Source organism: Psammomys obesus, unplaced genomic scaffold (genome assembly GCF_907164565.1).
Source record: "Psammomys obesus unplaced genomic scaffold, mPsaObe1.curated_primary_1811, whole genome shotgun sequence".
Taxonomy (NCBI): domain Eukaryota; kingdom Metazoa; phylum Chordata; class Mammalia; order Rodentia; family Muridae; genus Psammomys; species Psammomys obesus.
Window position 1 is genome coordinate 13,600,128 of NW_026596143.1, and position 16,782 is coordinate 13,616,909.

The 16,782-nt window shown below is 46.3% G+C and overlaps 1 protein-coding gene across 3 annotated transcripts in view; it reads right to left on the reverse strand.

Annotated features, from left to right (window-relative positions):
* Slc20a2 (solute carrier family 20 member 2) overlaps positions 1-16,782 on the reverse strand; it is an 89,051-nt gene that overhangs the window by 16,889 nt on the left and 55,380 nt on the right. For all 3 annotated transcript variants that reach the window (XM_055593311.1, XM_055593312.1, XM_055593313.1), the window contains 4 exons: positions 14,527-15,081; positions 11,266-11,406; positions 9,757-9,842; positions 3,470-3,566 (listed from right to left, as the gene is read on the reverse strand). In XM_055593311.1, coding sequence (XP_055449286.1) covers positions 3,470-3,566; positions 9,757-9,842; positions 11,266-11,406; positions 14,527-14,815 — 613 coding nt within the window. In that variant the 5' untranslated portion in view covers positions 14,816-15,081. The remainder of the gene's footprint in view (positions 1-3,469; positions 3,567-9,756; positions 9,843-11,265; positions 11,407-14,526; positions 15,082-16,782) is intronic.

The following is a 16,782-nucleotide window of genomic DNA, read 5'->3' on the forward strand; positions in this document are numbered from 1 at the left end:
TTCCTTCCTTCCTTCCTTCCTTCCTTCCTTCCTTCCTTCCTTCCTTCCTTCCTTCCTTATTTATTGTTTTTTTGAGACAGGGTTTCTCTGTGTAGCCTTGGCTGTCCTGCACTCACTTTGTAGACCAGGCTGGCCTCAAACTCACAGAGATCTGCCTGCCTCTGCCTCCCCGAGTGCTGGAAGTACAGGTGTGCGCCACCACGCCTGGCTATAAAATGTCAATTTTGGAAAAAAAAAAAAAAAAAGAGAGAGAGTTCATTCTTACTGGGAGTGGAGACCATACCTTTTAATTCTAGGATTCAGGAGGCCCAGGTAGGTGGAGCTCTGTGCTTTAGAAGCTAGCCTGGTCTACACAGAAAATTCTCGGCTAGCTAGGGCTACACTTAAGAACCCATCTTTAAAAAAAAAATGTTTGTTCATTTAACAGATCCATAATTATGCTACACATTTTATCGTGTGCTTTCACCTGTCATATAACAATACATTGTGGATAATGCCCCACAGTCAGACACACGCATGCGTATATAGGTACGCTCATATGCACACATAGGTTTACCTGCTCTTTGCTGCCTTCAGTGGAAAATGAAGCCAGTATGCATTGTTTTATTTTACAGCCACATTTTAAAGTATTAGAAGAGCCACATATGTACAAAGAATGCTGTGAAAGTCAGTCACACTTTTGAAATAAATATGGTACTTTTTAATCTGTTCTATAGTTGTGACTTTAAAAATACAGCAGCAGCTTTCTCAAACCAGGCTGCATTAGTAAATATTTTGGGGGAAAAAAAAGTAAATGTAAAGAACTTTGTTGTGACTCTAGCCCTTGACGGCAGCTAGAGCTAACCTCAGCCCCAGCGCTAGCCAACAGTGCCCTTTCTGCTTCTCCACGGCTTGGATACCAGTCAACCGTGGAAGCCAGAGGTCCCAGAAGAGGACATGCCACCTTACAAATGTTGTGGGAGCCTGTTGGGTTCTAGAGAGCTGACTTCCTTGGGCTTGGACAAGAAGCTGCTAGAACTGGGAGAGATGGAGGAAAAAAGGGGAGAAGAGGAAGCAGAGAAGAAAAAGGAGCTGGAGAGGAAGAAGACAGAAGGTGGGCAGGAGAAGAAAACAAACGTAAGGAAGACAAGGAGATGGAGGAGGAGGAAGTGGGGGAGGAGAAAAAGGATGCTGAGGAGGAGGAAGAGGAGGGGAGAGGGAGAGGTGCTGCAGTAGCAGCCAGCCTCAAGAACAGGTTTTCTCTAGACAAGTCAGAACCAGGCTGGCTTGTGTCTGAGGATTCATGTGCTGACAGAAAGGACTGAGCTGGGTCAGGGATATGGCTCAGGGGTGGCGTGGGGTATAAAGTACTGGCTGTGCAACCTGCATCCCATGCTGGAACACACATCTTTTTTTTTTTAAAGCAGGGTATAGGACTGTAGTCCTAGAGCAGAGAGGTGGGAGGTAGAGACAGGATAACTACAGAAGCTCCCAGGCCAGCAGTGGTAGTAGTTGTGTGTGAGTGTGTAGCCATGCATTGGCAGAAACGAGAGGAACCATGAGGGGCAGGCTACCGAAAGCTGTCCTCTGACCTCCATGTGTGTGCCTCCTGCACACACACATGCACACTTTTCACAAATGGAGTGAAGATCCCTAGTCAGAACTTCTAAGAGTGCTCATCATGTGATGGCTATCATCAACAAGTAATGCTTATGGCAGAAGCGGTGACTGGCCAGGTGGGGTTCAGATCTGTGGATCATTTAATTGCAGAAACTCCGGAACAGCCTAGGCACACAGCATGATCCTGCCTCAAAAGAGAAAAACAGAAAAGTACCTAGTGTTACGGACCCTGAAGCAGCACGTGAGGCCCCAGTGGACACCCAGGCTGCAGAGCACTAGGCCAGGGCTAGACCAGACAAGCTGCACTTGTCATGTGACCACACGTGGAGCTGATGCAGCTGGCCTGTGGCCCTCACTAATGTGGAGGCTGGACGTCACTGTACTTGATTCTTTGTCTGCTTCTGTTCTTGCTTTTTAGTTTTTCCCAGTGTCAGGAGACAGCTGTGATCTTCTTATGAAACCTGCAGTTCATTTACGTTCGCCTGACTTTTGGCATCTCTTTTTGGATCCATCTTTTTACTACATCTTTACTGTATGTTTGTATATTTGCTAAGAGAACCATCTTGCTGGTACAGTGAGTCATTTTGGGGAAATGAGAAATGAGACTATATGGTGAGAAGACACTGAAGTGAATACTTCACCGTTTGTTGTGAGAAACAGATTACAGAAATCCACGGAGCTGATCTTTAGAAGGATCTATTGGAACCAGACCCACTTTGAAGATGAGAAATAGATCTCAGTGTTAGTTAATGGGCCCAGCAAAACTTAAGGACCAGAATTTCCACCAGGTACTAGGCCCCAGTGTCTCAGTCATGACATTTGCTAACATAGGCAGCTTAAGTAACCTGGCACAGATGGAATGTATCAACGTATTCTAAATGTTCTAAATAGCTTCCAAATATTTTGACAGCCCGTCTCTATATCTGCTCTATGCCTAGTGCTCAGAGCCACTGCCACCACTAGGAATATTAAAAGTCTATGCAAGGGTGCTGCACATTGTTATTCAACTGTCCCAGGACCAGCCAGGGCTGGTATCATGGGGAGGCAGCTGTTCAGGCAAGAATATACCCAAAGACGGGGTCTGGTGGTACATGCCTTTAATCCCAGCACTTGGGAGGCACAGGCAGGTGGGTCTCTGTGAATTAGTCTTGTCTACATAGTGAGTTCCAGGACAGGTGGGGCTATGCATAGAGAGCCTGTCTCAAACAAACAAACAAACAAACAAACAAACAAACACAAAACCAAACTAACAAAAAGAGCATCCATAATTAAGGACAACTGCAGTCTATTTCTGCATAGTGGAGCAGGCACTTCCCACCATGCTGGGCATAGGATAAACTCAGTGTGTGTCAGGGCCTATACTGTATTACCCACAGCCATTATTAGCCTTGGTTTTTGGTTTGGTTTTGTTGTTGTAGTTGTTGTTTTAGCTACGAAGTGACAGCAAGTCCTGTGACTTCCTTTCTTCTTATTTTCCCCACGTTCGTGTGAAAATATTCATACTTTAGGTTTCTACAGGATTCACACCACTCACACACTCACACCAGTGATGCTCCCAAATCCGGACCCTCTGTAGCTATTAGAACATGTCTTACAACTGCAAGAGTTTCAGTCAGCTGCTAGGGCAACACAGCTGGGCAACGGCTGGACGGGACTTTACTTTAACTTGAAAGCCTGCTGTTTTTGTATTTCATGTATCTTCTCGGTATTTATAACAAGGAAATACATTTTTTTTCCCACTATTCCACAATGACTGTGAGCAATGCTTTTTACTATTAGCCAACACCGATACCAGCTCCAAAGCAAGCCTGTGCTGTTAAACTACAATAGACCTTCCTGTAGACTTAAGATTCCGCGGAGGGGGTCTTACCTGGTGCTCCTGTGTACATGATGGAAAAGACATTTATTGCTATAGTAGCAGCATAAAACAGAGGAAGTGCCCGGAGACCGTTTGGAACAGGGTCCTCCTGTATGACAATGAGTAAAGTGGGAAGTCAGGACCGAGAACATCGGGTAACAACGCAGTCAAAATGACATAAGTCCTGGTCATGGCAAAGCGATCTGGTGCTGGGGGCTGCTGCCTTGTTTGAGGCCCTGTCTCCTACAGAGATGCAGGTTCAGCAAGCCCACATCTGTGCCAGCTTCCATGAGAGAGTGCTAGAGTCATGCGAGCCGACATCAGACTTAGAAGACTTATCCGTGGCTGAGGTTCCAAGCCCAGGGTTTGGCCATGACTTCTTCCAAACCTAAAGTGCTCTCTTCTCTGGCGAAGACACTCTTTGCACCTAAAGTCTACCTTCAACAACTGTTTCTAGACTCCATCCTCTGAGGGTTCTAGTGTCAAGTGACAGCCACCGTGGCATTGATGGGATACTTTACATGACCCTATGGCCAAACACGTTGTAGCTATATTAAAATACATAAAGGCAGGGTTGGAGAGAGGGCTTAGCAGTTAAGAGCACTGGCTGCTCTTGCAGAGGATCTGGGTTTGATTCCCAGCCCTGACATGGTGGCTCACCACTATCTCTAGCTCCAGTTCTAAGTGATCCAATGCCCTGTGTGGACAGCAGGCACACATGTGCTACACAGACATACTTGTAGGCAAAATACCTATACACATTAACTTCAAGTAGAAAAAAGCCATTTATTTCAGAGACAGCAAGATGGCTCAGAAGATAAGACACTTGATGATCAATAATGATGCTCTGAGTTCTATCTCTAGAACGTGTGTGAGGTGGAAGTAGAGAACTGACTCCTGAATGTTGTCCTCTGACCTCCACACGCATGCTCTGGCATGTGTACCAATAAATCAGTTATACAAAGCCAACATTTTCACAGGTGCTATGATTTACAAAATCTTTTTATAAGGTATAGCGGTGCTTAACCATCAATAATAACCCTGGTCTCTGTGTAACAGAACGTCTACTCTTAGCTCTGGGCTTTGGCTATGACAGTCTCTTAGTATACTCGTAAGAACGGAACTGCGGCTGTTTGAGATGAACTTATGGCTGAGGTTATTAGAATGCTATTTTTTAAAGTTTTGTTTATTTTTACTTTAGTGTATGGGTGGGTGTTTTTCCGGCATGTACCACAGGGATACAGTGCCTATGGGGGCCAGAAGAGGGCCTTGGAACCTGTGGCTGGAGTTCTGGATGGTTGTGAACAGTCATGTGGATGCTGGGTACTGGACCTGAAGCCTTTCCAAGAGCCATCTCTCTGGCCTCTGAAATGCTGTTTTAAGCAGATCTAGAAAAGATTTTTGAAGGAATAACATAGCTGGAAACACATCAAAGCAGTACTCGTACACAGTTGCCACCTAAATATTTCCAAAGGTGACTGAGCTCTGCCTCGGACCCTGGTGCACCTATGTGAATGTGCCACCTGTTAAGATCAAAGGAGAACGAGAGGTAAACACGAAGTGAGCTGCGGGAGGGTGGGGAGACGAGGAGCACTTCAGAGACGTGACGTGGCTTTGAAAGGCAAGCAGAAAACACATGGGGGATGCATGCAGAGCGGTGCAGCTCAGCAAAATATTCTGGAATGCTTCGTCTCCCAGCACGGGTGTGAAGGCTTGTGTTGGACGGCAGTGAAGCACTGAGAATGTAACAAGGTACAGCAAATGGTCCAGCCACGTGTGAGCGGCCCCCAGACCAGGCAGGGGATGTATGAGGGGGCAAACGTGAAAACAAATGAATGACAGAGCTGGAGGAAGGGGTGCTATACAAAGCTGGTGTGCCGCCTGAGGTGTGCCACACAGATAGCCCCAGCTGAACTGAACATGGCAGGACACACAGGTGCTTCCTGCCATTGGCTTTAGAAAATGCATTATTCTGGGGGGGAACCATGGCTGTCTAAGTCTCCCACCCAATAACTTCTGAAGGTGGACAAGACAAGGCATCCTCGAGACTGTTCTCCCTTCCCTCCTTTTCCCCTTCCTCTTCCTACCCATCCACTTCTCATTGTTACTCATCCAAAAATCCAGCATATTCTTTCTCTCCCTCTCTCTCTCCTCCCCTCAGGTTCTCAGACATTTTGTTCTTGTTGAAGGCGACAGAGAGCATCCGTGCAGGTAAACAGGAAGGTTGAATGGGATGGGATGTTTTAAACTGCAGGGAGCCAGGCGAGGGAGTAGTAACGGGAGCTGGTGCAGGCTCTGGATGATGTTTTTAGAGAAGCTGAGTGCTTTGCACTGAGATTGGGCATTGGGTCAATGTTGGATGGATGGGGCTTGGGTGAGGGAAGGCCGAGTTGGCTAGGGCAGGATGCAGTGGCCTGGGAAGCAGTGAGCTGAGGTGAGGTTGTTTAGGTTGGGGTGGAATGGTCGGGGGTCGGGGGTCGGGGGGGGGAGTTTCTCATGTACCAGGGAAGTTAACACCGCACTTGTAGCATTGTCTGTGGAAATTCTATTTTTTTTTCCCCTGTGGAAATTCTAAAAGGCCCAAGGGAAGATGCTCTTAAAAAAAATCTTTTAAGAAAAAATTGATCTGAATCTTATCTCTTCAGAAATAAACATTTTCCTGTTATTTTCTTTTTCTATTCTTTACAAACATACTGTTTAGGCCCAATAGATCTGTTTCTGGCTTCTTTGAACAAAACCTCCTGGTAGTAAGAACTATGGAGAAAATGGGAGAGAAGGGAAGAGAAGGAAGGGCAAGGAGATAGGGAGGGAGAGAGAACCACAAGAGACCAGAGATTCTGAATGCAAAACTTGCCTCTCCCCTGAACCAAGACCCCAGTGGTCTCCAGTAGAATCAGAGTCTGGTTCAACTAGATCTCGGTGCTCAGCGGCATTATATGCTCTTATCAAATTGTTAGCAAGTCTCTTTAAAGGTGATAAGCACACGGGAAGGCACTGGGATTCAAACTGACTAAGACCCTCATGGTTTCCACCCCCACACATCACACAGTCACAGCGCAAGCAGGCAGGAGACAAGAGAGAACACTGCACACAGTGCCAAGTGCGCTGAGAGAGCGGAGTTCCCGGAGCAGAAAGGAGGAAGCTGCCAGCTCTGGGGCAGGAGAGTGCCCCGGGAAATGACACCAGGAAGCTGCACAGGACTGTTCTAGTTGAGGATAAAGTCTAGGGAGAGGAAACAGTACTGCTGAAGGCCAGGAGCCAAGATGTAAGCCAACCTTAATGTGGCCAGTGCTAGGCCAGAGAATGTGGCCAGTGCTAGGCCAGAGAAAGAATGCCGAGACACAATGACAACAAAGTTTGTGCTTATTCAACAGAAGGACTCCTTCAGTGGCTAACAGGCAATACTAAGAAAACAGAGTTCTGTTTTCAGGCAAGACACGGAGGAAGGTATGTCCTTAGTGTACTGAGTGAGCATAGGCAGCTCTTCTGTTTGATCCATGTGGAAGGCATTCCAAGGCTTCCAAGAGATGCCTGAAACCCAAGCCTTTATACACTATAATTTATCTACATGCACACACAATGACAGACTTACAGTGAGGCACAGGAGGAGATTAATAATAACACAATTGTAGAACAATTATGACTATGTATGTGGACAGTAATTATGTGAAAGTCTTTTCTCTCGATCTTATTTGCCATCCCCCCCCTTCTTCACCTAATGATGAAGTGAGGTGATACAGTCCCTCTGTGATGAGATGAAGTGATGAGAATGACACAGCGCTGGGCTTCCACATAAGAGTCTCTTCAACACAAAAATTACAGTAACAGGGATGGCTGAGAGATGAGCGGTGGGTAACAGGTACAGCGTGGACATGTGGGGCAAAGGAGAGGGCACAGCCTGTGCTGGGGGTCCTGGGTGGGATGAGACTTTACCACATTACCCATGCGGCACGCAACGTAACACTGGCGCATTTTTTTGTTTGTTTGTGGAACTTTCTATTTAATATTTTCTGACCCTTATCCGGCCATGTTTCTGACTGAAAAAAGCAGAAAGCGGAATTGTGAATAGGGAAGACAAGTATGTAACATAACCATTGAACGTAGACTTTCGGGGCTGGTGAGATGGCTCAGTTGGTACAACGGCTTTGTGTGCACGCCTGACAATCCAAGTTCACTCCCTGGAAACCACATAAAAGTAGAGACAACCAGCTCCACAGACTTGTTCTCTAACTTCTACATATGTGCTGTGCACATGAGCCCTCCGGCTATATATATATATATATATATATATATATATATATATATATATATATACACACACACACATACATAATGCTAATAAATTAAACAAAGTAAAAATGGTAGGCTCTACAGCTTCTCAAGTATTTCTGCAAGTCAACCAAGTGCCCAAAGATGAATCAAAGTGCTAAAGAATGTGACATATAACGTAGACTATCATTCACCCACAAAGGGGTGGCATCCTGTCACTTGCCAGTAACGTGGCTACAACTAGAGCACACTGTGTGATGTGAAGTGCGGTGGGCCTGGAAAGACAAGCACTGCCTGCGTTGATGTGCAGAGTAAAAGCTGGTCAGGCGCAAGCACATGGTGGCATGAAGGGCACCACAGGGAAGAAGGGCACAGGGAGGGAAGAACAAAGACAGCATGGGTAATGGCTACAAAAATACAGCTCGAGGGGGAGGTAGTTTGCTGTAACTTGGGTCCTGTATGTCCCCTAAAGGCACTAAAAGGAAGTGGAAGAATGTTTAAGAGGTGGAGCATAGTGGATGGACATTTGACCATGGCAGGGAGGGCCCCTGAAACCAGACAGAGCAGAGTCATAAGCCAGGGACCCCAGATGCAGGATGGACTGGGCTACCACTGGCTCAAAGTGAGACAGACAAATAACCATGGGTTGAAATCCTGGAAATCCTGGTCCAAAATAACCTTCTTCCGTGTGAGTTGCTTATTTTCGGTATTTTATCACAGTGATGGGAAGCCCTTTAATGGAACTCACTATGTAGATCAGGCTGGCCCTGCTTGCCTCTATTTCTGAAGTGCTGGGAGTAAAGGCTCCTTCTACCATGCCCAGATTTTTGTTTTATTTTGTTTTCGTTTTTCGAGACAGGGTTTCTCTGTGTAACCCTGGCTGTCCTGGACTCCCTTTGTAGACCAGGCTGGCCTCAAACTCAGACATCTGCCTGGCTCTGCCTCCTGAGTGCTGGGATCAAAGGCTTGCGCCACTACATCCAGCTCTTTTTATTTTATTTTTTTAAAAGACAAAATGAATCTCTGTGTTTTATTTTTTATCCTCTTAAAATAAGCCAGTGTTTCTTCATTAAAAAAAAAAATGGAAAATCACCTGTGCTGGCTAGTTTTACATCAACTTGATACAAGGTATAGTCATCTGAGAGGAGGGAACCTTCATAAGCTCTGGCTGAAGGCAAGTCTGTAGGGCATTTTCTTAATTAGTGATTGATGGGAGAGGGTCCAGCTCATTGTGGGTGGTGCCATCCCTGGGCTGGTGGTTATGGGTTCTATAAGAAAGCTCAGCCGTAGAGGCTGAGCAAGCCGTGAGGAGCAAGCCAGTAAGCAGCACCCTCCATGATCTCTGCATCAGCTCCTGCCTCCAGGTTTCTTCCCTGTTTGAGATCCTGCCCTGACTTCTCAGTGATGGACTGTGACCTGGAAGTGCAAGTTTAATAACCCTTCCTTCCCATGTTGCTATAGTCATAGGTCCATCAGTGTCCATCACTGCCATGGTCACCCTGACTACACTGAGTAAAGAGATTGTCCAGCTGATTTTAATAATGATTCAATTTCAAAATATTTTTTTTTTCAAGACACGGTTTCTCTGTATAGCCTTGGCTGTACTGGATTCACTTTGTAGACCAGGCTGGCCTCGAACTCACAGCGATCCACCTGCCTCTGCCTCCTCGAGTGCCGGGATCAAAGGTGTGCGCCAACACACCAGGCTCAATTTCAAAATCTTATCACTTTTTTTTTTTTTTTAAATATTCTGTTTAACAACCAGGAAATAATCACCTTTCACTTTTGAGGTCTGAGCCCAATTTCTGGGAGTTAGAGGCTAACGAACTAAATTATAGCGCCATGAAGCAGCATTTGTGTGCTGTGGCCCTTCAAGGAGGCTTCTGAGCACTCATGCCAACCTCTGACTCAAACTCCAGGTGTGCCTTAGCAATGAAACCCCAATGCTCCCACCGACCTAGGGTTACTGGTTTCCACTGAGCAAAAATTTGGTAAAATAAAGCAAAGACAAAAGAAGCTGCCTCACTTACCTTCGTCAGGATGAACATTCTGATCAGTACAAACAGCACACCAGACATGAAGCCAGAAAGAAGTGGGGATATAAACCAGGAAGCCACTGAATGAGTGAAAAGAACAGCCAGTGAGTGCTAAGACTTACACTCAAGTATATTTATACAAGACAACAAGAAGCAATACCTCACATATACTAACACATATTACCAGAACTATCTGCCATATGTCATATGTCGTATGTCAGAAAGCCATCCCTCATTATAACTCTCCTCACACACGCAGTCACATACAGCTGGTTACACTGAGGTTCCCGTCCACCAAGCTTTAGCCTCAGTCTACAGATAGCTCCCTCTAAGCAAGTAGTTCTCCACCTGTGGTTCCTGACCCCTTTGAGGGTTGTGTATCAGATATTGTGCGTATCAGATATTTCTATTACGATTTGCAACAGTAGCAAAAATCACAGCTATGAAAGCAACAAAAATAATGTTATGGTTGAGGTCACCATAAAGGGTCTCAGCATTAAGGATGGCTGAGAACCACCGCTCTAAGCCACCTAACTTGCTTTTGTCAATACACGTGGAGTCTGTTGTCCCAATAGCAAGGGTAAGAGGGCCGTGTTCCATTTCCTTTAACCACAGCCAGCCTGGTGCTTTCCTTCCTGACATTTAATGACTAGAAATCTCTAATGTTAGCCTCTACTGGCTGCTTCCAAATTCCGGCCACACTGAGAAACCCCTGGGAGTCTTGAAACACCAGGGATGCTCTGACCCCAGCCCCAGAATTCTGGAGGCGCAGAATAAGATCGGGGCATAGATACTTTAACTGCTCCTGCAGGGAGTTTAATGGGCCAGAGTTGAGGGCTGTTTTTCCGGAAGCCTGAGACATACAGGGATTTCCATGGTAGCTGTGCTCATGACTGGCAGGCCAGGGATCCGTCATGACCTATAGCTCCTTGGGTTATGACGGTTCTAGGAAAGAAGGAACAACCTGCAGGGCAGGGATGGCACTGGTACAGATGCGCCTCCAAGAGGATTCTTCACTAGCTAAGGGTAGCTGGACCCCTGGGGATGGTCACTGGCTTGCAACCCGGAAGGAACCCTGCAGTGCTTCCTCCAGGGGGCAGACCCACGACTCAGCAAAATGAACAACACTGGCTTCATTCTGGGGCCTCCCCATGACCACTGACTCTTGGGTTTACGGATTTTCCTCCCTTAAGCCTCGCCGAAGTCTTCCTCAGACCATATGTTGCTTTCAGTGAAGTAAATTTCTCTTCTTGGCCAGAGCAAATGAGATATGGTTTTTCAAAGCTAGGTGATGCTGTAATGTTTTTAAAAGTGGGAGTTAAAACTGACACCGAGCAGGGAAGTTGCTCCATCAACTGTAAAGGAAAATGCACCGCCTGCCCGTGTAACACAGGTCCAAACCTTAACATCTGAAGGAAAAATATCACAAAAGCTTCTTTTCGTAAGACCTGCACTGGAAGAGGCACACTTCGCTGGCTGGGGGTGAAAGAAGATGGCAGTTACCAATCTTGACGAGCTCCATCCACTGCACTCCTTTCGTACCAATCGCCACGAGCGAGAAGCCAATGGTGGCACCAACTATGCAGTGAGTTCCCGAGATTGGAAGTCTCAGGAAAGACGCGATCAACTGCCACACGGCTGAACCTACGGATGGACAGAGCAGTGAAAGCACCATCTACTCAACACAGCGTCTGAGCAAACTGGCAGGGAGAGAGCGTCTCCATTTAACGTGGCCCCAAGTTTAACTTGCTCTGGGTTGTTTTCTTACCGTGCTAAACACTTTGTAATCGCTCAGGATGATTCGTGGCCATCCCGTGAGGGTAAGGGTGTCAGTGAGGAGCTGTTCTCCTATAAAATCTGGACACACTAAGCAAGAAATTAAGACACACTACGTAATAAAGAATTAAAGAGAATACACCGGGAGGATGGTTTTTTTTTAATGTCTTGTAGTTCATGAGACAAGCTTGAGATGGGCCGTGTAGTAGAGAGTAAAACGCTGCGCTGCCCTTGGCCTCGCGTTGAAAAATAACTGAGATAGTTAACCTGAAACCAGACGCCTGCTCTCGGACCTGGCTTGCAATACTGGAAGCTCTGAGTGTGGCCTTGGGCTCCAAGCTTTTGGTCTTTCTAGGCTATAGGTCACTGCGGACGTTTCCATAGCGGCTCATATGTGGCAGGGCGCACTGTGGGTATCAGCTGGGAGATACCCCTTTCAACAGCGGTTGCTGAAAAGGGCAAACAGGACGGAGCAGCAGAGAAGCTGGGCTGACAGAGTGGACTATCACTAAGCCCAGATGTTAACTCTGAAAATCAGGCTGCCTAGCAGCGGCCTTTTCTACAAAGACATGTGAGCAGCAGGAGGGCCATCTAAGGCCACATAGGTCCTTGTGTATGAGGCAAAGTAGACAGTTGCTCCAGCGAAGGCCAGTACTGACCTTTGAGCTGAGGTTGGCTGTGGCGCCATATACATCTCTAAAGTGTGTGTGTGTGGGGTGGGGGGAAGTGAAGATGGAATCGTCTGTGTGCTACTGTAATGTGCCAAGTCTTCAGGGTAGCACCTGCCTTTCCCTGGACAGTTCCCAAGGCCCCACCTCTGTGACCTGGGTCAGCCGCAACTGGCTGCCTTACACATACAACCACAGTTAGGATCATGTTTCCTAGCCCAGAACTGGAACTTAAGGGTGTTAACTTCATGGTTTTATATATCCATATAAAGTTCGCCTCGGGATGCAGGCAGATGCTCTAAACTCACTCTGTCACACTTGGGCTGCAGTTCCCTTCCTGAGAGCTGCCATGGTTTTTCTTGCTCACTTTACAAATTACAGTGAGGGGTGGGGATCGTGGGGAGAGGGAGTGAGAGAGGGTCAGAGTGAAGGAGCAGCACAGGAGGCATGTTTGCACAGGGGCAGGCAGTGGGCAGGAGCCACTTCTCCCTTGGGAACTGCTGAAGGGGTTAGGGTCACATGTATGCCCAGAAGAAAACTCAAGAAAGAAACTGTAACATGAGACAATGACAGCCCACGGAGAGGCAGGGGATGAACTATGGAACAGAGCTACCAAGTGAAACGGGAAATGGGAGCCAGGCTTCTTTGAGGTACTAAGTAGTGTCTGGGAGATTAAGCAGAGGGGACAAAGGTGCAGGGTCACAGTGAAGGGAAGGAAGAAGGGAGGTGTGAGGGGAGGGTGCTGCGTGAGAACAGAAGTGAAGGGTGAGGAGGTGTGAGCTCAAATGTCAGTGTGGGCACTTCCATGAGGGTGCTGGGATTTGAATTTTCACACTTTTGGATGCACTGGTGGCCTCATACAAGTGGGTTGCCTTTCCACAGGGCTAAGAGAGGGTCTTAAAGATGACTTAGGTGGCATCCACAGTAGCATCTACTCAGGCCACTTAACTCTGACACAGGCCTTTAGGCAGGACAGAGGCCCTAGGTCTGAAGAAGTTGGAACAGAAGAGAGTGAAATGGAATAAAGAGAATGACGGTAGAGGAGGCAGCAGAATGAAAAGGCAAAGTGAGAGAGGAAGAAAAAAAAACGGAGGTAGAATCGAGAGGAGAGTAAAGACAGTGAGGGTTCAGGATTCTCAAGAGATTCAGCTTTGGGTTTGGTCAGTAGCAGTGACATTGACATCTTAAATTCACATAGCTCCCACTTGTAAGGAATTCAGTTTTTGAAATCTGGACAAGTCATACAAATTCCCAACCAAACAAGCTTTGAAATTCATCTACCCACAAACCAAAAAGGAAAGAGCAACAGCAACCACCAGCCCCAAACAAAACCAGAAAAGAGTGAAACCTGAAGGAATCGTACTATTCAGACAAACCCTCAAATTGCCTTGGTAAACCCAAATTCTAGTTGAGGTAAAAAAAAAAAAAAAAAAAAAAATCTTTACTCTTTGAATAAAGAGCCAGAGGCCGAGGGTGGGAGAAGTGGGAAGTGGCAGCTACATTGCCTGTGAGAAGCAGGGCCTCAGCCTTGGAGGCTCCACAGGAGGAAGAGCCTCCACCGAGGACTGAATCTGTCAGTTTCTCTTTATTCCTTCTGTGCTATTTAATACCTTTGTCTCACAATACTTTAATGCATTGATACTCAACCTTTTGTTATTCCCCAAAAGGGTTGTGAACCTCTGCCTTAACGAGGGGGGAAAAAATCTCAATTTTAGTTGACTCTGATGAAATTATAGATTGAAGTGTAAATTAAAATCACAAAGGCTAAATTAACCAGTCTTTCTCCGCCTTGGTACTGGAGATTGCCAGGGCCTTGCACATGCTGAGGACAGATTCTGAGGCTGAACCTCATCCCCAGTTCCCATTATTTTTTTGTAGTAAAATTAGGGGGGGTGCCCTCAGGGCCTCATGAATGCTAGGCATTTCGTCACATGATATATACACTTTTGAAACATTCTATCATATGTGACAAAAAGTCATTATAAAAAACATAAATCAACTTCCAAGGTTGGTTATAGGTAAAAATTTAAAACATAGTGACTGATATGTATATATATTTTAATAACTTTAACATATCCCTAAAACAGCAAATTAATATTCTACAAGTGGTAACCTGAGGCCTACATATACTTTAAAGTGGCTAAAATTTTGGGGAAAAATAGAGCTTGGTTGTTAAAATCATCAAGTCCAGGCGGTGAATATCGTACAGCAAACACAAAGAATTAACCCAGCTTCTAACAGTTTGAAGAAACACCCCGCTCCTGGGAATGGTAGTAAGGGGACGACACTTCCCACGGGTGCAGAGATTAAAGCTACTCACCAACCATTGCACTCACTTCCCCGGCCATGAGGATTTCCACAGTCTTGTTGTAGAGGTGCACATCAATGATGCCTTTCCGGATGGTCTCTCCCACTTTTGCTCCCAATAGCACAGAGCCGGTGGTTTCAAAGATTGAGGCCAGGATGCATGCCTGTCTCAGGGTCACCACGCCAGAGCCTACCGCGGTGCCAAAGGAGTTGGCGACATCATTTGCACCAACTGAAAATGCCAGGATGAAAGCAATAATAAAACCCAAAATGACCATCCACAAATACTCATCCATAGCCATTTTGGAAAATGGACTCTGGGGTACTTTTCTTTTGCAGAAGTATTTTAAATAAACAAAATTTGAGGTTGCTGACTTTGGGAGGCCAAGAGTTCTTGTAAACAGAGAGTCTGTTCTCGAAAGTGCTGGGCAATGTTGAAGTCTGAAGGAGTTGTCAACCGCTGGTTTTCAAACTTCTGCCAGTACAGTTCATTTGGTTAGGCTCAGTCAGTGCTACAACACATTCCATATTTTTTTCTTGTAGTCTGGGAAAGCTGTGATCTCTCTTCCTATAACCAGAAGAAAAAACAAACAAAAAAATCAATTACTGTGTACCTATAACAGCTAATTCCTCCAGAAGTTAACTGTTTAGAGCATGCTACCGGGATCTGTTCCCGGCCTATGACAGATCTGACCACAAAGCAATTCTAAGAATATTATAATTAACCTCCCCCTCCAAACCAACCAACCAACCAACCAAAAAAAAAAAAAAAAAGGATAAAACACAAAGCTGGCTGCTAAACTATTTACTAATTACAGATTGACAGGGTGCTATGTTAGGTGACATGTCATATGTAGTTTGAAAAATATATTTGATCATTGTTTCCAGAGAACAGGTTTTTTTCCAGTGAGCAACAGATAAGCAAATAAGACATCAAAGTTGTATCCTTTTTCAAAGGCTTGGAATGTGCCTGGCTCTGGTTACAGATTCTGACTGTGTGATACCACAGGGTGAAGCTCATTTACATCTATGCGTGGGAATGATGTGTCTTCAAACTCTGGAACAAGGTCACTCCTCCTGGGGGTGACAAAAACAGAACTACTGGGCCTCAGAAGAGGGACAGAGAAAACAGAGGATACAGCGGGCAGGGCCAGGCAGGCTCGTCACTACCTACTACTTCTCCCCCTACTGTCTCTCACCTTTCCCAGGAGACGCCAGAGGCCTCACTTGTCTAGCAAGCCCACCATCCACTCCTGGTTACCCTGGCTCCCACTCTAGCTCGTCGCTACTTGAAATCATAAAGCGTCTAAGCCTGGGGCTCTCGTCTTTGTGGTGACTTGAATGAGAATGGCACCCGCACGCTCACGTTTAAATGTTTGGTTCCCGTGGTGGAATTGTTTGGGGAGGATTAGAAAGCGTGTGGCCTCATTGGGGGAGGTATGCCACTGGGGTGGGCTTTGAGGTTTCAGAAGACTTGCTCTATGCCAGGCTTGTTCTGATGTCTTCTACTTTTGGACCAGGGTGTGAGTTCTCCACTATTCCTGCTGTCATGCCTTTGTGCCACTACCATGGACTCGGCACTACCGAAACTATAAACTTAGTTAAATGCTTTCTTTTATAAGTTGCCTTGGTCGTGGGGTTTTGTCACGGTAAACAAAGTAACTAATACAGTACTTCAAGAATCAGGAGCAAACTCTTTCCCTGACAGCCCCAGGGCTCTCTCCTTACTGCTGTTAGGAATCTGGTCCAAGGTTACAATTCAGGAGGCTTTCCTGATCCTGGAGAAGAGCAACCCCTTCTCTATGCCCTCAGTTTATCCCTGTTGCTCTTAAAAATTCAACTTCTCACCTGATTCATTCACTCATTCATCCATCCATCATTCATTCCTTTATGTGGCATGACCTGTGTTCTCCCACTAGAAGACAGAGACCGTCACTCATCGCTACAACTGCAGGACGTGGCAAGTGATCGAGTGACTGGATAAACAAAGAAAAAAGATAGTAAGGAAGTGGAGACAAGTTTTGCTTCGTCCTCCCAGGAGGAGAGGAGGCGTCAGAAACACACCCGGGCGGCTCTGGGAGCTGCGCAACTGCTGTTCTATCACTGTTCTGTCAAGGGGCAGGTTTGCTTCCGTTCTGAATGGCGCCAGGGGTAAAGACTGAAGACCCGTGCTGTGTGCCTGCATAAGCGCTTGTTGCACTGAGCACTGAGGAACGCTCATCTCCCCTACCACGTGCAGCATAATGCTTTGATCAAGCAACGGTGAGGC